Source organism: Tursiops truncatus, chromosome 3, assembly GCF_011762595.2.
Source record: "Tursiops truncatus isolate mTurTru1 chromosome 3, mTurTru1.mat.Y, whole genome shotgun sequence".
Taxonomy (NCBI): Eukaryota; Metazoa; Chordata; class Mammalia; order Artiodactyla; family Delphinidae; genus Tursiops; species Tursiops truncatus.
The window spans coordinates 7,730,464-7,754,030 of record NC_047036.1 but is presented as its reverse complement, the minus strand read 5'-3'; the positions used below and the strand labels follow the sequence as shown (position 1 = coordinate 7,754,030).

General features: G+C 40.2%; 1 protein-coding gene across 7 annotated transcripts in view; it reads left to right on the top strand.

Annotated features, from left to right (window-relative positions):
* Positions 1–23,567, top strand: part of SEMA5A (semaphorin 5A) — a 479,761-nt gene that overhangs the window by 167,822 nt on the left and 288,372 nt on the right. For 5 of the 7 annotated variants that reach the window (XM_033852756.2, XM_073802003.1, XM_019951068.3 and 2 more), the window contains one exon: positions 6,996–7,192. In XM_033852756.2, coding sequence (XP_033708647.1) covers positions 7,072–7,192 — 121 coding nt within the window. In that variant the 5' untranslated portion in view covers positions 6,996–7,071. Of the gene's footprint in view, positions 1–132; positions 239–355; positions 523–6,995; positions 7,193–23,567 lie in introns of those variants that run through there. The other 2 variants (XM_019951071.3, XM_019951069.3) reach the window with 2 other exon arrangements.

The following is a 23,567-nucleotide window of genomic DNA, read 5'->3' as shown; positions in this document are numbered from 1 at the left end:
CAGGGCGTGCGGGAATCAGGCTCCGTGGTTTGTTCAGATGATGGACTGATTTCTTCAGTGGTTCTGCTGCTTTCGGTTCGGGCTGGGGCTTTAGTCTCTGGGGGAGTGTTTCATCTGATCCCATGGAATAGGGCCAAGAGATGGATGGAAAGATGAGGGCAAACACAGACCTTTCAGAAGAGCTGTCCATCCCCTTCTTATAAATCCTGTCGTTGTGCTCCTGATGTTACAACAGACTGTAAGTTTTTACAATTGAGATGCGCACGCGAAGCATCCTCCCAAGGGCTGCTGTGCTCCAGTGGGTGTGGGGCTCGGCTTCCTGGTCCTCTCCGAGCAGCTCATTGGTCAGTTCTCTCACCTGACTTCTCCATCTTGTCTGCAATGGAGGTCCTAAAGCCATCAGGTAGGAGCCGGGCTGGCAGAGTTTCTGTGGACTCTCTGAGTTGCGCCCATGCATCTGGCCACGTCCAACTTTACGGTGGGTCAGAGATTCAGAGGAACACCAGCCTCCCCTGAAAAAAAGTACGTGAAGCTTATTTTGGCTCTGGTTTTATTCATCACTAGTTAGACTTTGTTCCTGAAGCATAACTTCTTGTGTAAGCTTTCATTCTTTTGATTTCTATTTTATCTGACAGCAGTTTTTTTTTTAACTAAAAGGAACAGTTATTTTCTATTCCCCAAAGCCTATTCATCTGCAGTGTGGGTGTGAATGAGAAATGTTATTTATTGCACAAACATGTATATATGGAACTTTGCTTATTTAGATCAAGCTTATAGAGGGAACGTACTCCCACATCAGGAAACTAAAGGGAAGGCTTCAGAGATTTTGAAGTAATTGCAACAAAAATGCTTCTGTTTTGTAGCCCAAAGTGGCCTGCTGTAATGAATCTTCCTATTGGCAAAATCAACTTGTTTAGTATTGTCACCAAACATATTTTTAATTTTCCAGAGGTGGTAGGATGAAATTCGAGCAACTTTTATGGAATTTGATCCTTTGAAAATTCCTTCATCATATATTTCCCCAATGTAGCAAAGAGTTATAATTAACGTGACTTTCGTTTTTATTGAAATTTTACTGAAATGACTCAATACGAATTCAGTTGGGTGATTTATATAAGCATATTTAAAAATAATCTTTCAAGTGATGATGGCTTATTTAATTTCTAAAGAGGGAGAGGTATTTTGTTACATACAAATCAGAGATTCTCAACCAGGGCGATTTGACAAAGTCTGGAGCCCATTTTGGTTGGCACAGGTTGGGGGGTTGCTACTGGCATCTAGTGGGTAGAGAGGCCAGGGATGCTGCTAAAGGCACAGAACAGCTCCCAGAACAAAGAAGTACCAGGCTCGAAATGTCAATAGATTGAGCACTAAAATCCCTGATATAAATATGCTTCTCCTCACCCCACCATAGTCCACTGAGAGGTGAGAGTCCAGGATGGAAGGACCTGATATGTAGATCTGAGCCTGTTTTGAGTAAAGGACTATTCAACGAGTTAGCTTTGCTTGGTAGGATACTCAGAAAACCCTAATGTAAATGAAAACTGTGAATGCCCCTCCCTGGTACCTTACCAGGCTGACTGTTTACAGTACCTTTATTTTAAGAACAAAGGTAACATGTTATAGTCCGAAAATTATAAACTTCTAAAAATCACCTGTTCTCATTAAATGTGCTTCCCTTAGCTTAACGTGGCAAACATATAATTTCATCTCATCCCCATAGGACCATGGGTCTGTCCCATTTTAGCAGCTCTTTCACTTGACAGGGCATTTTCTTCTCTAATCATCACTTTCAACATCCCAGGGAAGGAACGTGTCAGGCACTTGCATTATTCTCCTTCAGCTTTCCTTCGGGAGGCAAGATGTTAGGATTGAGATGGGAATGCATGGCTATTGGAAATACAGGACAGGTCCAGTTGGCAGTTGTCTGTATAACTTGTTTCATGGTTAACAGAAGGGGATTCTCTGTTGGCTTGGGTCTGACACACTGAAAACTATCTGCAAGAGAAGAATTTGCTTTTAGCCCTAGGGTGACCTGAGCTCAGTCTCAGAGGTCGAGACGGCCATGCTTCCATTCATTTCTGTGATGGACGCTGTTCAGTGGGAGTTGATGTGTCAGAGATACTGCTCTGGGTGCCTGCTGGCTGCCAGGTTGGGGTATAAGTGCTTGGTGTCCCGCCTGCCACACAGCTAGCTAGCACTTGCTGAGAGTTCACTGTTACTTTCACTATCCTTCCCATAATTTTTTTTTTTTTTTCTGTACATGGGCCTCTCACTGTTGTGGCCTCTCCCGTTGCAGAGCACAGGCTCCAGACACACAGGCTCAGCAGCCATGGCTCACGGGCTTAGCCACTCCGTGGCATGTGGGATCTTCCCGGACCGGGGCATGAACCCGTGTCCCCTGCATCGGCAGGCAGACTCCCAACCACTGCGCCACCAGGGAAGCCCCTTCCCATAAGTTTTTATCATCACCATTTTGTTTTGATGTGGGGCAGTGATACTTTACCTGCAGCCCTTTCCCGAGTGTACTGTTGAGGGTGCTCCAAATCTCCTTGCTCTGAACAGATCAAAATTACATCTAAAACAACTCTAACAGGACTTCCCTGGTGGCTTAGTGGTTAAGAATCCTCCTGCCAGTGCAGGGGACACAGGTTCGAGCCCTGGTCCGGGAAGATCCCACATGCTGCAGAGCAACTGAGCCCGTGAGCCACAATAGCCCTTGTGCCTAGAGCCCATGCGTGCTCCACAGCAAGAGAAGCCACCACAATGAGATGCCCACGCACCGCAATGAGATGCCCGTGCACCACAACGAAGAATAGACCCTGCTCGCCACAGCTAGAGAAAGCCCGCGCGCAGCAATGAAGACCAAACGCAGCCAAAAAATAAAAATAAAAAAATAAAATAAAACGCCTCTAATGGGTGTTACTCTTTTTAAACTTAATTTCTTATTTTATATTGGAATATAGTTAATTTACAATGTTGTGTTAGTCTCAGGTGTACAGCAAAGTCATTCAGTTCTACATGTACATCTAGCCATTCTTTTTCAGATTCTTTTCCCATATAGGTTATTACAGAATATTGAGTAGAGTTCCCTGTGCTATACAGTAGGTCCTTGTTGATTATCTATTTTATATACAGTATTGTCTATGTGTTCATCCCAAACTCCTATTAAGATATGTCATTTGGTAAAATGTCATGTCCTAAGTCTCAGGTCAGAGGGAGAAGAAAGATGGGCTGCTTCATGTATTTGCCTCCAGACTGGAGTTCAAGAGCAGTCTCCAGTTTTGCAGACTGTGACCCCTTTTCCAAGAGTGAAATGAATCATACTTTCAATTTTAAAACCCAGGAAAAAATAGCACGTGTGCCTCCATTGCCCATTACAATGTACTGGCCTGGTCAGGGATTATGGACCCATTGGACAGATGTATCCTTGGCTCCCAGTTTTTCTCTCCTTTCCTTCCCCCACGTTCATGCTCAGACTCTCTCCCTCCTCTGGAAACCATACTCTTGCCTCATCATGATTTGCAGCCCCTTCACTTTTTTCTCTGCCTAATTTGGACATTTCCATCCATGGGAGGATTGAGTCAATGGGGCGCAAAATATGGAGACTGTGAAATTCGATGTACCCTCCACTTCGTGTTTTCTCTATGTTGACGTATCACCACGTACTCGTGTGCACACCCCTTGTTAAAGAAGAGGCCCCTCTCCTCCCTTTCATAACCACCCTCTCTACTGGAACCTTAATAGTTTGCCACCCCTGTTTTTCTGGATCTTATACCACCTCTCCCTGTTAAATCACCAGTCTCTTCTCCACTCCACTCCTCAGAAAAGAAGCCACATTTAATGATCTGTTTTCTGTACCCTAAAATTTTCTGAACTTTGGTCCTTCCATGCTTACCTGATTTCATTGAATTTTCTGGGGTTACCTAGCATTCAAGTTACCACAGATATTCTGTCGCACTTTTTCTTCATCTGTTCCCTTCTTGGTTTCTCATGTCATGGACTCTGTCTCCTGTTTTTCTGAAACTGACCGCAGAGTTGACCATTGACTGTCCTTTTTTTTTTTTTTTAACATCTTTATTGGAGTATAATTGCTTTACAATTGTGTGTTAGTTTCTGCTTTATAACAAAGTGAATCAGTTATACATATACATATGTTCCTATATCTCTTCCCTCTTGCATCTCCCTCTCTCCCACCCTCCCTATCCCATCCCACTAGGTGTTCTCAAAGCACCGAGCTGATCTCCCTGTGCTACGTGGCTGCTTCCCACTAGCTATCTATTTTACGTTTGGTAGTGTATATATGTCCTTTGACTAAAGCCAGTAGTCTTCACTCTACCTCATCAGGGTACAGTGGACGAGGCCTCTTTCTATTTTTTATTAAAAATTTTTTTAACATCTTTATTGGAGTATAATTGCTTTACAATGTTGTATTAGTTTCTGCTGTATAACAGAGTGAATCAGCTATATGTATACATATATCCCCATATCCCGTCCCTCTTGCGTCTCCCTCCCACCCTCTCTATCCCACCCCTCTAGGTGCTCTGGTACCAAGTTCATCTCCCTGTGCGATGCAGCTGCTTTCCACTAGCTATCTATTTTACATTTGAGACCTCTTTTTAAAATGTGTTATTTCTATCTTGGCTCCCATGGTGCTGTGTTCACTTGATGCGCTATATCTGTTCTCTTGTCTCATCTTCGTGTGGTTACTTTTCTTGAACAAATTCTAAATAAACACTTCTCTTTAGCCCTTTTTTTCTCTCGTGCTTTCCCTTGGTGAGGCTCAACCACACCCATGATTTTAAACATTGCAAAGATTATATGCTGTCTCTGAATTCTTTTCTTTCCTGAGCATCCAACCTGGATTTTCCACAGTCAGCTGCATTTCCTTAAATATTCTCTTGGCATCTTAAACCCAACATGCACAAAACCAAATGATCATATCCTCCTCTAAAACTTCTTCTGTTGATTATCATATTTTAAAAAATGACATGACTGTCCTCAAAGTGACTCACATTCTTTATCTTCTGTCCATCTGTGCCTCTTTGCTTTCTGTTCCTCCCAGTTTAACAGATTAGAACAACCACCATTTATTATATTTCACACTTTGGGGGTTAGGAAATTGGACAGCGCTCAACTAGTTGATTTCTTTGCTCTTGTGATACTAAAGTTACTCAGTGGGTTTCAGCTTTACTCATATATCAGGTGCCTTGGTGGGGCTGGCTGGGAAGCTGGGCTTAGTGGGAAATATCACCAGGAGGACGTATATGTGGTCTCCCTGGCATGACAGTTTCAGGGACATTGGGCTTCTGACCCAGTGTCTCAGTGCCCCAGAGGAGACAGGAAGTAGAAACTGCTAGCCTCTTAGGGTATGGGCTTGGAAACTAGGGTACCATCACTTCTGACCCAGTGTCTCAGTGCCCCAGAGGAGACAGGAAGTAGAAACTGCTAGCCTCTTAGGGTATGGGCTTGGAAACTAGGGTACCATCACTTCTGACCCAGTGTCTCAGTGCCCCAGAGGAGACAGGAAGTAGAAACTGCTAGCCTCTTAGGGTATGGGCTTAGAAACTAGGGTACCATCACTTCTGTTGTATCTGACTGAGCAAAGCAGTCAGAGAGCCAACCCAGATTCAAGAGAGGGGGTGAAGATCCAGCCTTCAGTGGGAGCAAGGTCGAAGAAGCTGTGGACATCTTTAATTTTCTGTACTTTGCCTGACCCGTCACACTGAGTGTTTGCTGGGTTTACCTTAATTTCTGTTCACATTGACCCCACCTGAAGTCACAGCTTCCTTTCTTTCTCTTCTGAACAATTGCTGTATCTTCAGTTTAACTTCTCGACCCTTCTGCTCTTCTTTAGCCGATTTCCTGTGTATGCTATGGTGAGAATGATTACTATTTCTTCTAATGTTAATATACTGTGGTAGCTTATTGCCTAAAAATAGAGACCTCAGACCTTAGTATCATTCATTCACCTTCCAAATCTTAACCCCACATTCTCTCTAAGCTGCTTTCCATCTCTCCCCTTTCTATCCCCTGGGGTCAAGTACAGTAAACTGTTCCCAACACGTGTTGCCTACTCATTCCTCTTGGCCCTCCAGTGCATCACTTCATCCTCTTCTGGATTACTTCCAGAAGTCTCCATCTGTTGAAATCCTCTTTATCCTCCATGATTAAACTCAAATATGAAGTCTTCCTTTGACCCACCCTTGATCTCTCTAAGTAGCAGTCGTACTCTCTCTCCTAACCCCCAGAACGCTCCTGCTTCTTTTTATGATTTTCTAACAGCTTGGATTATGGTTATTTTTATAAGCCTGTCTTATTTTAAAGCTTATTAATCTTTTAAATTATTCGTAATCTTTAAAGTTTCCCAGCTCCCAGCACGGCAATTTCATTTCACCCAGTAGGTGCTCCGTATAGGTTTTATTTGATGCACACTTGATCTCTAGCCAAAAACTTTGCAGGAAGGTCATCTGTAAATTTCAAAGGGGAAAGGCACCCACTGTGGATGATTTTTAAGAGCTGGGTAGATAGTATTCATCAGGTTATTAGTCAAGGACAATGGTCATGGCCTTATTTAATAGGGGCTTTTGTATTTTGAAAAGGGAAGGGGAGGGATTCTTAGGGCATCCACATGTAGATCTGCATTTGCATGACCGGGCGAGAATGATGTTCCAAGGGAAAACCAATCGATGGTCACAACTCTGAAACTGAATTCTTCATGGGGGTGGGGACGATGACGACTTGATAGAGCTTAAACTTGAACATTCTTCTTTTATAATCAATGGGTTATCTCATAAAATTATTGGGAGGAAAAGAGGTCTAGATTGAGACATACATTATTACATTTCTGAAATATCTCCTAGAAAAAGGTGTGTTTGTCCAAGCACTGCAAGGCTCTTTTTTTTTTAAAGGGCGTGATGGGGCTTTACTAAAAGACCAGCCACCAGAAAACGTGAACCCACGTTAATGCACTTGTTCTCTTTTGCGTGTTTTAGGCACTTTCCCCACATGACGGGACGACGAGCTTCTGGTTAAAGACAAGTGTCCAGAGCCTAAGGTCTCCTGCCCACCATGAAGGGACCCTGCATCATTGCGTGGCTCTTCTCAAGCCTGGGATGGTGGAGACTCGCCCAGCCGGAGACAGACGCATCTCAGTGCCAGAGAGCAGAGCACCCGGTCATCTCCTATAAAGGTGAGGGTCGAGCACTCTCTGATTGCAAAGGCACCATTTAAATGCTCGTTGCATACTCAGAATAGCAGTGGTTATCACTCTATCATTCTGTGAGTCTTGTTTTAGACACTGTTTAAAATCAGAGCAAAAATACAAAATCCCCCATCACAAGAGTTTCATATTCTGAAACTGATCACTATCTTACGAAGAATCCTCAGCCATAAAAAGAAACGAAACTGAGCTATTTGTAATGAGATGGATAGACCTAGAGTCTGTCATACAGAGTGAAGTAAGTCAGAAAGAGAAAGACAAATACTGTGTGCTAACACATATATATGGAATTTAAGGAAAAGAAAATGTCATGAAGAACCTAGGGGTAAGACAGAAATAAAGACACAGACCTACTAGAGAACGGACTTGAGGATATGGGGAGGGGGAAGGGTGAGCTGTGACAAAGCGAGAGAGAGAGGCATGGACATATATACACTACCAAACGTAAGGTAGATAGCTAGTGGGAAGCAGCCGCATAGCACAGGGAGATCAGCTCGGTGCTTTGTGACCACCTAGAGGGGTGGGATAGGGAGGGTGGGAGGGAGACGCAAGAGGGAAGAGATATGGGAACATATGTATATGTATAACTGATTCACTTTGTTATAAAGCAGAAACTAACACACCATTGTAAAGCAATTATACTCCAATAAAGATGTAAAAAAAAAAAAAAAGAAAGAAGAATCCAAGCTCAGAATTATCATAGGCAGAACGTCCCATTGTTGAGGCCACTTTTACTTAACAGGTGCTGTCAGCCTCCTAGGCATTTGAACCGGGGGAGAAAAATGTGACCCACAGAAATAACAACAAAACGAAGCAAAACAAAAAAATTCTTCATTTCAGCATTTCCCAACAAAGCCTTAGTCCCACCACACAATGTACGCCTTTATCTCTATCTGGCATTGCATGGCAGACAGAATTGGTTTACTGTCTCAAATATGCCTACATATCTGTAGGATCAATTGATCAGTGTGTATACACATTCTTTTCTTCTTTAATTCATCAAAATTTATTTAGGGTTCTTTACACCCTGGACATTTCTAAGCATTTAAGGTGATAAGTAAACTAGTCTTTGTCTCTGTCCTCAAGGAACTTGCTCTTATATCATGAAACTGAGTATAATTAATCAGACATTGTATTTTAATAATTCATCCAATGAATAGTTTTGTGGTCTGTTATTTTGTAACTTTTGTATCACAAAAGGATTTGAAATATATACAAAAATAGAAGAGTCTAAGAACACCCAGCCCCTGTATTTATTAATCCCTGGCCCACCTTTTTTCTTGCATATCCCCACCCGTGCTCTACCCACATTCACCAAATTATTTTGAAGCAAATTCAATAAATGATATAATAGTTTCATAATATTTCACTTCTTGGCTATCAAAGATAAGGAATTCATAATGCCATAATCACACCAAAACATCAGAGACCCAGACAAAAACCAATGCCATAAAATTAGCAAACATCCAGTGAGTACTGTGAGAGCCCTGATGGTCACAGGAATGCTTGTGCCTTGTTCTGGTAACAGTTGAACTGAGTCAGGAACGGAAGGACCTTCATCTATTGCAGTTGGCTGGTGTCGTCTATTGCAGTTGGCTGGTGTATGTCTTGAGTCTCTTCATCCTTCACTGTGTTTTGTTGTTGTTGCTCTCCCCTTGCAAATTAATTTTTAAAGAAACTTGAGTCCATCATCCTGCAGAGTTTCCACAGTCCAGGGTTTGCCCAGTTTCCCATTGCTGTCATTCGGACGCTCTTCTGTCCTGAATGTGTCTGTAAATTAGTAGTGATATCCGGGGGCTGCCCAGATTCAGGTGTGCATCTTTGTGTCTCTGCTGTGTCATGGGTGGTGCTGTGTCCTTCAACGGGATGTGAAATGATCAGTCATCGAGGATCACGGCCTAAATCTCCGGATTCATTCATGGGTGAAAAACTGGGAGTTTTTAATTTTACTATTCTTTTTTCATTTAATGGCTGAAATATTTCTACATAAAGTAACTTTTCCTCCTCAACTATTTGAATATCCTGAGGGTGCAACTGACATAGGAAAGGCAGAGTGAATGCTTACTTTTCTTCCCTTTACCGTTTTTGTAAAGAGCCTACTTAGTTGGCTCTCCTGCATTATCCAGAGGGGACAAATAAAATGTTATGTTTGCTTTTTTTAAAAAAAAAGTGGTTATTAGAATTATTTTTAATACATGGATTTCAATATTTGGTATATTTCCATCACTTGCAGCTTATGTTCTTACAGATGGTGAAATTGTCACATTTCAGGCCTAGGGGAGCCTCTTGAGGTTGGCCCCTGAGTTCTTTGGCAACAACCCAAGTGGCCTTGGATGGCTTGATTATTCTCTAGGATAATAAGACTCCTCTTATCCATTTCCTTCCATTGACCTGAGAATCAGCCATTTTTATCTGATTCAAGCATAGCGGTGATCAAAGTAGGTGTTTTCAGTGTATAGAGCTAAGGAAAACGTTCTTTAAAACACACCAGAAGTTGCTCTGGATACTTCCAGTTCATCTCCAGGATTCTAGGGACTTTCTGATCCTCTTCTATTTTATGTCTCTATCTTTCTCTCCTGTGCACAGAATCCTGTCTCTGCAGGTCAGCATAATTATTCCTTTGCCTTTTCCTGTAATTCATACTTAGTCATTTCAGAATAAAAGTTCTGTGCAACTTTAGTCCTTATTGAATACAGAAAACCCTTTCGGATGATTTTTCTTCTTTTCTTTTAGTCCTCAGGGTATAAATCTCACTGGAAAATGGAAGCAAAATTAGCACCTTGAAATCAAAACAATTTCCCTTTGTATGGTAGTGCCACCAACTCAAAATCCAGTTAATTTCATTTGTTTAATTTCACTTTTGATTTTTCGAGATTTTCAAAATTTACATTACATTATTCTGTAGTGTTTTAAAGTCAAATTAATAAAACAAGCGGTGTTTAGAGGAACTGTTTTCCTTACCTTGTTCACTCTCTCTGCCTTTAGCTCACCTTTTAATTATAGTTTATAGTTTATGCTTCTTTTTAAATATAAACCAAACTCCACACACACATACACATGCACATATATATTCATACCCTCTTTTCTTAAAAAGTAGCATGTATACAGAGTTTTCTCTATCTAGCATTTTTTGACATCATGATATGCCCTGGAGTCCATGTCCCAGTAGTATGGGTTTATGTCACTTCTTCTCATGGTCACATAGCTCTCCTCTATGTAATGAACTCTAGTCTACTCAGCAACTCCCTGCTGGGAGAAGTGATCAGGTATAGTGTTACAATGTGTAATGACTCCTGCACACACATCTTTTGATATTTTTGCAAGTGTAACATTGACAGAGATTCCTGGAATTGGAATTGCTGGGTCAAGGGGTGAATGCAGTTGTAGTTTTGCTAGATACTCCCTGATTTCCTTTCATGAAGGTTGCACCATTTTGCATTCTCATTGCCCTGGGTAGGAGTATCTGTTTCGCACTAGACTTTCCAACCGAGTGCACCGTTAAGCTTTGGGATTTGGGAAAACCCCATAGCTCATAAATGGCATCTCAACATACTTTTAATTTTCATTTTTAAAATTTGGAGTGAACGTTCAACAGGCATTTAATAACTGCCTATATATGTACCGGGGGTCTGTGCTAAATATGGAGGAGATAGAGGTAAAAAACCTAGTTCCTGTTAAGGGTCTAGAATATCTTGAGGAATCTAAACCAGAAGGACCGTTGCATTACATTGTATTAAGGGTCCTCTCGGGTGTCTTTGCCGGGTGCTGTGTGAGCCCAGGGAAGGGGTGTCGGAACCAGACAGCCTGGGCTGTAGAGGAATGGTTAAGGAGGGTTTCTAGGATGCAGCAGTGCCAGAGCTGAGTCCCAGATGATTGTTAGAAGGTGTTTATGAATCTCATGAGGGGCGCACGGCAGGTTTTGGCAAGTGTCGAGTACAGTAAGCCATGAAATGTCAGTTCAGATTACAGAGAGGAAGTAGAGGGAGATGAAACTTACAGTGAGGAATCAATAATGCACGGCACCAAAAGGCATCTCAAGAAGTCCCCCTCTTGTCTGCACAGGCTCACCTTGGAGGATGGAGAAATGCTGGCAGGAAGAGCAAATTCTGGGGCCGCTGCCGTGACCAAAGGGGGCAGCGGTGAGGGCCTGAGCTACGGGAGTGGTAGCAGAAATGTAAAGAACTGGGTGGATTCTGGAGATCTGAAGAGGGAGTTGTTGATGTTTTAAAGGATATAAGACAGGAGGAAGCAGGAGGCACTGAGAGTGAGCCCTGAGTTCTTGGCTGTTGGTTCCAGACGGGATAAAGGAGGGGAATCTGAAATGATGTTAGATCGAGAAAGCTGAGTTCCTAGCTGCCATCGGATGGAGTTAACTAATTGAGAGTAGGTATCATGGGAACCAAGAAAGGAGAGCTTTTTCAAGAGGGAGGTGGCCGTCAGAGTGTCTGATGATGTAGCCAGTTCAAGGCACCTGTGGGCCAGAAGGTAGAGTGACAAACTCATCCTGATTTGCCCGAGACTTTTTTGGGATATAGCACTGAAAGTCCTACTGTCTTCTGGGAAAACTGGGACAGGTGGTTACCTTCCCAGAAACTCTGTCAGCAATGGTGTATTAGTTTCCCAGTATTCCTGTAACCACATACTACAAACTGGGTGGTTTAAAACAATCACAATATCTTCTCTCACAGTTCTGAAGGCTAGAAGTCCGAAATCAAGGTGTCACCAGGGCCACGCTCTGAAAGCTCTAGGGAAGAATCTTTGCCACTTCTTAGCTTCGGGTGGCTGTCAGTAGTCCTTGGCGTTCTTTGGCTTGTGGACCCATCACTCCGGTTCTCTGAGTCTGTAGTCACATGGCATTCTCTCTGTGCGTCTGTGTCTGTTTTCTCTTCTTTTTATTTATTTATTTTTATTTTTTATTATCTTTTTTTTTTTTTTTGGCAGTACACGGGCCTCTCACTGTTGTGGTCTCTCCCGTTGCGGAGCACAGGCTCTGGACGTGCAGGCTCAGCGGCCATGGCTCACGGGCCCAGCCGCTCCGCAGCATGTGGGATCTTCCCGGACCAGGGCACGAACCCATGTCCCCTGCATCAGCAGGTGGACTCTCAACCACTGCGCCACCAGGGAAGCCCCCTCTCTTTTTTTTATAAAGACACAAGTCATATTAGGTTTAGGGCCCACCGTCACCCAGCATGACTTCATCTTAATTAATTACATCAAGGCCCTATTTCCAAATAAGTTCACAATCATCACAGGTACATGAGGTTAGGACTTCAACATATCTCTGGGTGGGCGTGGGGTGGACACATCAACCCGTAGCAAATGGCATTTATCAGAGCAGTTTCGCAGCAGTGCTGGGAATAAAACTAGATGCTCATGAGTGAAGGGACAAAGGTAAGGTGAAGAAATAGACATCAAAATTACTCTTTCAGTTGGCAGGGACATGAGGACAGGGAATGGCTTTTAGGAGAGCATTACTTAATCATCCTTAAATGGTACTGGTGAAGAGAGAAAAGACGGGGGATATAATTGACTAGGCAAAGTCCCCGGGGCTATAGGAGGGGATAAGATACTGGGCACAGGCGAGGGATTAGCTCACAGGAAGGAGACCCCACCTCCAGCCAGCCCAGAGGGAGGGAGGCCAGGGCACCCAGGATGCAGGGCAGTTAGAGGGAGGGAGTACCTGGGGACCTCCATCTTGGCTGAGAAAGGAGTATGCAGGCCATGGGCCAAGAGTATGGGTACTTTAGGAAGGAAGTGCTTCTCTTAAGAAAGGATAAGACTGTTGATCAAAAACAGACATAAAAGATTCCCTGCGGTTGTTTGGAGCCCAGTCAGTCCTTGAAATGGCTCCTGTTATAGCTGAGCAGGTGGCCATGGCTATGCCCCATAAACACTCTTCTGTGCTCAATACAAGAAAGTTTGAGAAGGTATGATGAAACACTGATAAGAGAGAAATAAAGGAAGGGCTGGATCGTCTTGATGTTTACCATCTTGGTTTCTGGGTACATTTAAAATTTCATGATTTAGCATTATACGTTGGAGGCACTCTGCACAGCAGGCTGCTCAGGAAGAGTCTGCAGGAACATCTCAGTACAAGTAAGCACCTTTCATTGAAGTCTTGTATGATTTACTTGGCTGGGCAGAAGGTGCTGGCAGGATCTTTTTTCCCAGCCTTGGGAAAGTATTTACCACTTCGGGCTCCACTTGTCTTGTGGAGTTCGTTGCTCAACAAGCCCTAACAGCTTGCTGTGTTTGCAAGGGTACTCCCTTGACTGCATGTTCTGGAATATTTATCCCTGCTCGTGCAGTGGCTGCTAAAACACCCTGACCCATGACAGACGCACCCTTCACACTTAGGTCTGTGTCGTTTGCTTAAACGTCTGCTCCAATAAAGGGGGGGAAATAGTGACCCTTCAAAACAGCGTGTTTCTCAGCACGCTTACTGAATCTCATAACTGTATCCAAAATGAGTTTTAAATGTTTAATGTCCACTTAAGGCGATAGTGCCCTATTCTGCTTTTGTTCGTTTAATGATTAAAGTTTACCCAGCACGCTCGCAATTTAGAGAGTGTGCTCCAGTTATAGGAATCGGGCAATTTCACATAACACACAGAGAAAGACCACCGCTGGGGTGAGTCATGCTGTACTCAGGCTTACTTTGTCTTGCAGTTTTAATATCATGACTAATTTGGAGGCCTTTTTTCAGTGTCTTAGCTGACAGCACTTAGTATTTTTTTTAATTTATTTCATTTGAAATATAGTTGATTTACAATGTTGTGTTAATGTCTGCTGTGCAGCAAAGTGATTCAGTTACACATATATATATATATAAAAATATACATATACATCTATATATGTGCACATTCTTTTTCATACTCTTTTCCATTATGGTTTATCACAGGATATTGAATATATTTCCCTGTGCTCTACAGTAGGACCTTGTTGTTTATCCATTCTATATATAATAGTTTGTATCTGCTAATCCCAAACTCCCAATCCATCCAGTCACCCACGTCCCCTCCCCCTTGGCAACCACAAGTCTGTTCTCTATGTCTGTGAGTCTGTTTCTGTTTCGTAGATAGGTTCATTTGTGTCGTATTTGAGATTCCATATATAAGTGATATCATATGGTATTTGTCTTTCTCTTTCTGACTTACTTCGCTTAGTATGATAATCTCTAGTTACATCCATGTTGCTGTAAATGGCATTATTTCACTCTTTTTTTATGGCTGAATAGTACTGCATTGTATATATGTACCACATCTTCTTTATCCATTCATCTGTCAATGGACATTTATGTTGTTTCCATGTCTTGGCTATTGTGAATAGTTCTGCTATGAACATAGGGATGCCTGTATCTTTTTGAATTATAGTTTTGTCCACATATTTGCCCAGGACTGAGATTGACAGCACTTAATATTAATGCCCAAGATGACTTCTGCCTGCAGAATCAGGCCAGGTGCTGTTAATTCTCCTCTCAGCTCCCTGGGATCTCTATCTGTAACTCCTGGATGTTCCTGCTGAGTGTCTTCCTACTTCTGGATTTGTTGTTTGGCCTGAGAATTGTTTTGGAACTTATGGAAGAACTGTATGGATGATTGACACTAGATTAGCAACATTTGGCCCCAGGTCGGAGGGACTCGAAATGGATATTCCAGCTTGCGCCATCACTGGGACCGGACTGGGATGTGGCATGTGGCCCTCGAGTTTAAACAACTGCCTTATCCCCACATGTAGCCTTGGGTGATTCAAAAAACCATGACCGAAAGGGGCCAACCCAGGATTTTATACTCGGGTTCTGTTCCCATACTACAGGATGAATGATGATTTTTCACGGATCCTGTGTTTTTCTTTCAAATGGTATTACTATATTCCATTGCCTTCCTGTTAAAGGCATTGATGTGTTCGGTGTTGACAATAAATATGTGTGGCAAGTTTTGTAACTTTCTGTTGGCTCTTCTTTATGTTAACTTACTGGGAACCCCAGCTCTTCCCTACCTCTGAGAGGCTGTCTTTCTCCCAGTCTGGAGGGTGTCATGTACACATTTCCTCTTTCCCTGTTAACTGCCAACCCTGCCCATGGACCTGCCTCTTACCACTCTTCCCTTGACTGGCTCACAGACCTCAGGACCACTGGCATTGCTTGGCTCACCACCTGCTCCCCGTGGGGCTCCATACCTGTTCTGGGGCTCCTTACGTGTGTCCCAGGATCCCACGCCTGTCCCGTGGCCTCATGCATCTCCCATGGCTCTATAGCTGTTGTGTGGCTCTTCATGTGGCCTCACAGCCCCATGCACATATCAAGGCTCCATGCCTGTCTTGGGGCTCCATACCTATCCCATGGCCTCATGAACATTCCAGGGCTCTATACATGTCCCACGCTGCTCCATTTTCTCTCTGGGTTTTTGCTGTGCGGTGTCTCATGCCCCAGATAGGCATGTGGCTTCATGATCCTGGCTGGATTTTATCTCTTCTCCTAGGATCTAGGATGCTCATCACCACAGGAGGGGCTGTTGTAGATAATTTCTAGAGTCCCTGTCAGGTTTCAGAGATTTCAGAGTCTTTGAGCATGTAAAGACCTTGATTAAAATTGCTTACAGTATTTCTCCCTGTTCTTCTAGTCTCAGATCTGCCATTTGACCTTTATAAATCATAAGTGTGTATGACTGCATGACAATGGCCCACTTTCTCCAAGGAAGAATTAGGAAAATTTATTTTACTTAAAAATAGATTGCATAAAATTCATTTTAATATTTTCATGTGAATCTGATTAAATAATAGCAAGATACCGATTACTGTTGAAAAGTATCTTGAACTCAATGCTTTTCTTTGTAAAAACTAAAATTTACATAAATCAAGTGTGATTCTCTTTGGTTTCATAACGGGTTATGAGTTATCCTCCTTTGCGTTTATTTGGGAAAGAAAAGCGTTGTTATGGATCCTATAAAAAGTCATTTGACCCATCAATAATATAAATTCTGTTATCATGCAAATGAATGAATGTTTCATGTAATGTAATCTCAAAGTTATGTGGGCAAAATATTTGAACCTATATGCAAATGAAACAACTAAGGTATAAGTACACTGCCTATTCTATAAGTTAAAAGCTGCACTTGGTAATACATTTTTTATTTTAAAGTCTGTTGCTAGTTTGCTATCTGAAAAAATGGAATATTAAAAAACACACCACTTTTCAACTCTACAATGTAGGAATGTAATGATCATTCATGAGTGCATAGAGGTGTTAGAAGAAAATGCACTCATGGTAAAACCACTATGCATTATTCATTGAGTGACTTGGTTGCAATACCTGTGTTGTACTTTTATGTTGTTATTGATCTTCGATTGATGAAAGCTGAGGGTCCCTGTTGTATGATTTTTATAAACACTGATTAAGTTCTGATGAAAATAATTTATTGAGTTTTGAGAATGATCAATAACTTTTGGATTACTTTTGTGTTCTAGCGCCACTAATGAAATAATTTGTAAGATTCCACATCTATATTTTATCTTGAGATAATCAATTTTTGATTGATTTGTCTGGGTGGGGAAATAGTTTCTATTATTCTGAGACTGCAAATGGAATACTTTATAAGTTAAGTAGTTCAAAGGGATTGCATTAAAACTGGGGATAAGAGTTTGTGAAGTTATTGTCAGGACTCTGATTTAAAACAATCATTTCATTGGGCCTCAAATGGTATGTTATTGTATTTTATTTATGTTTAAGCATATTATAGTCTTTCTAAGCATTGAATGGGCAATTTGTCCATTTCTCACAATGATGATAGATAAAAATCTAATCCTTTTTTTATTTATGAGTAAGAGTTGGAGATTAAATGTAGGGTGAATAAACTTTTAATTAAGCAATATTTTTTCTTGGATTTATGACTTCTTGTCTTCTTCTAATATCAAGGCAGGGTAATCTGCCATGGTCACATTTGAGGAGACAAAACATTACTCCCACTTCAGCAGACAGCAGTGCTGACATTTTTCTGTTATCAATATAACAAAGAAAAGACTACACTGAGGTTTCTAAAACTTATTTAGTTTGTGTACTAATTTAGTCAGCACCATAACCTTTTATTTTCCTGAAGCTTTTTAAAGAAAAGGAGTTATTTTTTTTTTTTAATTTCTCTTTTGCTTTCCCATTTCCCTCATGTAAGTCAGGGATAGACTTCAGAAAGCCTCATCACATGTGTCACGTGAGGCAGGAAGCATTCTCATTCATAATCAAGAGTGCGGTGATAATGCATGCTAACACACCAAATGAATAGATTCTTCCAATCTGTAAGATGACAAACTTATCGTAATGCTATTTGACCATTGCCACCTTGAAAGCACCTCTGGACTGCGTGTTAGATACACTACAAACCCTATTAAATAAAATCAATGAAACGAGACCCTGGTGCCAGGAACAGCTGGACTGGTGGAGCGCTCCTGGTGGCTCTCAGAGGGTGATTAATGATTGTTATTCTTATTCATATTTTTTATTTTTGTGCCACTGGAGTCCCTCACCTCATCACACAGAGTCTTTAGCTTCTGCTTGTTTGAAGATAAAACCAAAGCTCCAGTTCATTAATAATTCAATCAATCTTTATTGAGTGCATATGATGTGCCAGAAATGGTTTCAGTCACGGGGTTACCCCAATAAGCAAAACAGTAGAAATCTCGGCCTGTGCTGAGTTTACGTTCTATTAGGGGAGACAGACAATAATAAGATGATATAATATAGACTGGGTTATATGGTGCTAAGGGCTGAGGAAAAACATAAAGCAGGGAATGCGTTAAGGAAGGGAGGGGTCTTGCAGTTTTCATCAGGGTAACCAGGTGTGCCTGGCATTTACCTGTTGCCTCTGTCCCCACAGCTGTCCCTTTTATATTTCACGTTGTACAACTGGTCAGAGAGTCAGTGAAATTTCTCAGCCTTCTGACCCAGCTGGGTTCCTGTTAGGATGTGTGAATGGGAGGAACCAGCAGTTGCTGAGGAGGCTGGAGGAATAGTGAGGATCATATTTATGCCTGCATAGCGTGGCTGAGGACTGAGGCGATCCTAAGTCCCCACTTGGGGAGTAGGCAGTCACAGCTTCAGTCACAGCTGCTTGAGAAGAGCACAGCAGCAGGAACAGGCTTGTGGGGTCCAGCCCAGCTTGTTAGCAGCTGCTCATCTCTGTGTGGCATGCATTCTTCCTTTGTTCTTTATCTTCCAATACCTTTACAACCAATTCCCTATATTAAATGTTCTCTGTTTGAGGTACCTAGGGTGGTTTCTCTTCTCCTGACTAAATTGTGCAGTATACAGAATGACCCATTGAGTCAAGGCTTAAGGAGGTGAGGGGGCAAGCCATGGGGATAACTGAGGAAAAAGCGTTCCAGGCAGAGGGAAGAGCAAGTGCCTGGGCCCTGAGGTGGGAGGGTACTTGGCAGGTCTGAGTAAGAGCAGGGAGGCCAGTGTGGCCTGAATGGAGGGAGTAATGGAGGTGAGATTGGAAGGATAATAAGGGCCAGGTTCTGTAGGGCCTTTATGAATTTGACCTTTATTTTGGGGGGTGGGCACTGGAAGATCTTGAGCAGAGGAATGATAGTGTAAGGCACTAACATGACTTAAAGGGTCACTCTGACTGCTGTGCTGAGGACAGCCTGAATTGTGCTTGGGCGTGTGGGATTTAGGGCAGTGAGAGCGTTTTGGGGACTGGTGGGTGATCTAGGCTGGTGATGGTGGTGGCTTAGTTGAGAGTGTTAACAGTGGGCACCAGGGAGCAGTGGCCTTATTTTGGATGGAGTGTATTTGGAAGTCAGGTGCAAAGTATTTCCTTTCAGATTGTATATGTGCTGTGAGAGGAAGAGAAAAGCAAGAGAGACTCTAAGGCTTTTGGCTTGAGCGATTGATCAGAGTGGAAGTGCTATTTACTGAGATGAGAAAGGTTGTAAGAGAGTCACACTTGGAAGGAGTTTGGGAGGCTCAGTTTTGGACATGTTAAGTGTGAGATGTTTCTTTAGCATCCAAGTGGAAATGTCAAGTAATCAGCTGCGTATACAAGTCTGTATTTCTGGGGAGCGATTTTTTGAAAACTCTATGAGGCACAGCAATTTGGGAACTAGCAGTGATGAAGGGAACAAGAAATCTGAATATTTAGTCTTTATTATTTTTGTCTGATTTTAATGTTAGTTACTGTAAAATGCAAAGGTATGTTGAGAAGTTATAATTTAGTAGTTAAAGAGAAAACTTCAAATCATTGCATGGATGGTTCAAGCCAGACTCAAACATTTTCTGAATTAAAAAAAGTAAACTAGAATAATATAAAGCATGACTCATTCAAATTTAGAGCTCATTTGAATGCTTTTATTTCTTAATTCCAAAGGGTCAGCCCTACTTAAAAAAACATATTTACAAAAGTAAAGCTCCAGCATGAAAATAATTTCTCCATTTCATAGTGAGAAAACAAAATCTTATCTGATAAATCCATGGATAAAAGTATAAATCCCTAACACAAAATAATTAGTTTTGGGACTGTAAATGCAAACCAATGCAAAATATATGAATGTGTGAATTCTACTTTCATGATAGAGTTTGTAACCACAACATCTAATACTAATTTTGCAAATTGTATATGAATTGACAGAAATTTTCTGTCATATATGTTTCTTGTTTGACCAAGATTTGGTCAACAGATGATTTTTAATTTGAAAAATGATATAGGGGACTTTTCTATCTGACCATGATGGGAAAAAGGGATTTGATTTACCTCCGTGATTTAAACAAGAAAACCAGACAAAATATTAGCAAGTACAGTTTTCAGACAATGGACAACAGGCAGAGGATGGCACAGGATTGTAATTTCTTAGGGAAAGGAAATAAACAAAATGAGTCCAACGATTGGCTCAGCTCACTGAAAGTAGTTTCCAAGACATAGCACAGTAATGGAGAATACAGACATAGATCAGAATAAATCAAGTCTCAATACATTAAAAAGGATTGAAATCATGCCTGTGTAATCAATGAGCACATCAGAATCAAACTAAAAATCAGTAACAAAATGGTATATAGAAAATTATATTGGAATTTAAGCAGTATAATTCTAACTGGCTCATAGGTCAAATAAGAAATTAAAGGGAAATTCTAAAATATTTTCATCTGAATGACAATGAAAGCACAACTTATCCAAATTTGTGGTATATAGTAAAGCAGAGCTCAGGGTGGGGGGATTTATATCATTATTTACTTATATTAGGGATGGAGAAAGATCTGCTGTCAATGGTTTTGGGATCTTTCTTAAGGAAGTCTACCAAAAAAAAGGCAAATTAAACCTACAGGAAACAGAAGGAAGCAGAAAATGAAGATGAGTATAAATCAGTTTAAGTGGAAATAAAGAATAATGAAGATCAATGAAACTAAAACCTAGTTCTTTAACAAGACCAATAATATCAATAAACCTTTAACTAGATTGGTTAGGAACAAGAAAGATATATATTTATCAATATTAGGAATGAATGAGGAGACATCACTACAGAACCTACAGAAGTTAAAAAGGATTAATAGAAAACAATGAACAACTCTATGCCAATAAATTTGACAACTTAGATGAAGTGGACAAATTCTTTGAAGATAAACAATCTCTCCAAGTTCACTTAAGAAAAGTCAGATAAACTAATTCTGTATCCATTAAAGGAATTAAATTTGTACTTAAAACTCTTCCAACAAAGAGAACTTCAAATCCAGATGGCTTCAATAGTGAATTTTGACAAGTACTTAAGGAAAAGAAAAGGACACTGATTCTACTCTTCCAGAGTAGAAGAGGATGGAACACTTCTCAGCTTATTTAAGAAGTCATTATTACTCTTACCAAAACCAGACAAGACATTTTAATATATAAAACTATAGACCAATATCTCCCACAATCATAGGCACAAAAATCCTTAATAACAGTTCAGCAATCGAATCCAGCCATTTGTAAAAAGGATAATACATCATGTCCCAGTGGGTTTTATTGCATAAATATAAGATTGCATGGGATTTCCAAGGTTTAACACTTGAAAATCAATGTAAATCAGTGCATTAACTGACCAAAGATATTTTTAAAAATTCTTAATAGATACAGAAAAATCATTTGATAACATTCAACACACATTCATGATAAAAACTAGAAGAAGAGGGTGTTGCCACATGTGACAAAAGGCACCTTAAAAAAAATCTAAATATAATATAATATTTAACAGTTAAAGGCTGAATGCTTTCCCCACAAGGATGTTTACCATTACTATTTTTAGTGCTTTTAGTTATCATTGTACTAGCCCCTGAGAAAGGTAATATTAGATAAATAAATAATATATTATAATAAAAGTAATTTAATAAACAAATGGCATACAGATTAAAAAGAAAGAATAAGAGCGGTCACCGAAATTTTAAAAAGACCTATTAGAACTATTAAGTGAATGTCTCATGATTTCCAGATACATAATATAAAAAAAAGACCTATTAGAACTATTAAGTGAATGTCTCATGATTTCCAGATACATAATATAAAAAAAATTCAATTGCATTGTGATATGCTATCACTTAATAATTATAAACTGAAATTAAATTATATAATTTATAGTAGCTCATAAATATGAAATAAGGATATCTTTAACAATATGTTCAGGAGCCAAACATTGAAAGCTACCCAACATTGCTGAGAAAATAAAAAGACCAAAACAATTGAAGATAAATATTTATAGATCAGAAATTTAATGTTAAGATATAAATTCAACTGTAACATATGCATTGCAATCTTTAGACTCTTACAAACCCAGTAAAAAGTTCATGTGGTTTTATTGTGTAAATTGAAAACCTGGTTTTAAAATTTACATGGAAATACAAAAGACCTAGAAAAGCTGAAAGAGTTTTTGAAAAGGAGAGTAATTTTGGAAGTCTTACAGTACTTGAATTCAAGACAGTGTGATGTTTGCACAAGGATAAACATAGAAATCAATGTAACAGAAAGCAGAGGCCAGAAATAGACCCAGATATATACTGTCAATTAATTTTCAGCAAAGTGACCATGGTAATTTAATGAGGAAATATGGTTCTTCCAAAAAATGGTGCTGGAAAAACTGGACCTCTCAGTGCAAAAATTAACTGAAATGGATCATAGACCTAAAGTTAAGAGGCAAACTTAGAAACTGTCTAGAAGAAACTTTTTGAAAAACAACTATCTCAGACCTTAGATTAGGCAAAAATTTGTTAGGGTACAAAACAGCCCATAAAAGCAAATTTGATAAACTGGACCACATAAAAGTTAAAAACATTTGCTCTTCAAAGACACCATTGAGAAAAGGAAAAACAATCCAGATGCTATGTAAAAATATTTACAAAACATATATCTCCTAAAGTTCTTGTGTCCAGAATACATAAAGAAACTCTTACAACATTTATAAATGGACTAGAGATTTAGGCAATTTGAAAATACTAATGACAACCATGGTGAGATATCCCTACACATTGAGCAGAGTGACTAAAATTAAGAAGACTGATAATACTAAGCATTGAGGAGGATGTGATGAAAATGGACCTCTTATGCTTTGCTGCTGATAATGCAACATGGTGCAGCCACTTTGGAAAACATAAAGTTTCTTCAAAAGTTAAATATACACTTTCCTTAAATTCCAGCAAACTCACTCATAGCTCTTTGCCCAAGGATAATTAAAAAGTTGAATAATGTCTACAGGAAGATTTGTACCCAAAGGTTCACAGTAGCTTCATCCCATCTAATCCAAACTGGACACAACTCAAAAGTCCATCAGTGGGGGTGGCTACAAATTAATTATGTAAAATAGAATACTACCAGACAATACAAAGAAATAAACTACTTACACAGACAATGAAATGGATGAAACTTAAAAGTAGTATACTAAGTGAAAGATTCCCGATAGAAAAGACTACATATTCTGTGTTGTCCCATTTTGTGAAATTCTATAGAAGACCAAACTAAAGTAGCAGGATACATATTAATAGTTGCCTGGGTACAGGACAAGGGATGGAATCCACTGCAAAGGTTCCTGAGAAAATGTGTGTGTTGATGCAATCATTTTATGTCACGATTGAGGTGGTGGTGGTGATAGGTTTATACAGTTGGTAAAAGTAATTGAATTTAAGTGGGTAAATGTTATTGTGTTTAAATTATACCTCAGGGAAGTGAATTTTAAAAATTATGTTAGTTCTCACAGGGAACTCTGCTCAGTATTCTGTAAAAACCTAAATGGGATAAGAATTTGAAAAAGAATAGATACACGTATATGTAAAAAATAAATAAATAAAATGGAAAAAATAACTAAAAACTATGTTCATTCCAACTCTAATGGAAAAGAA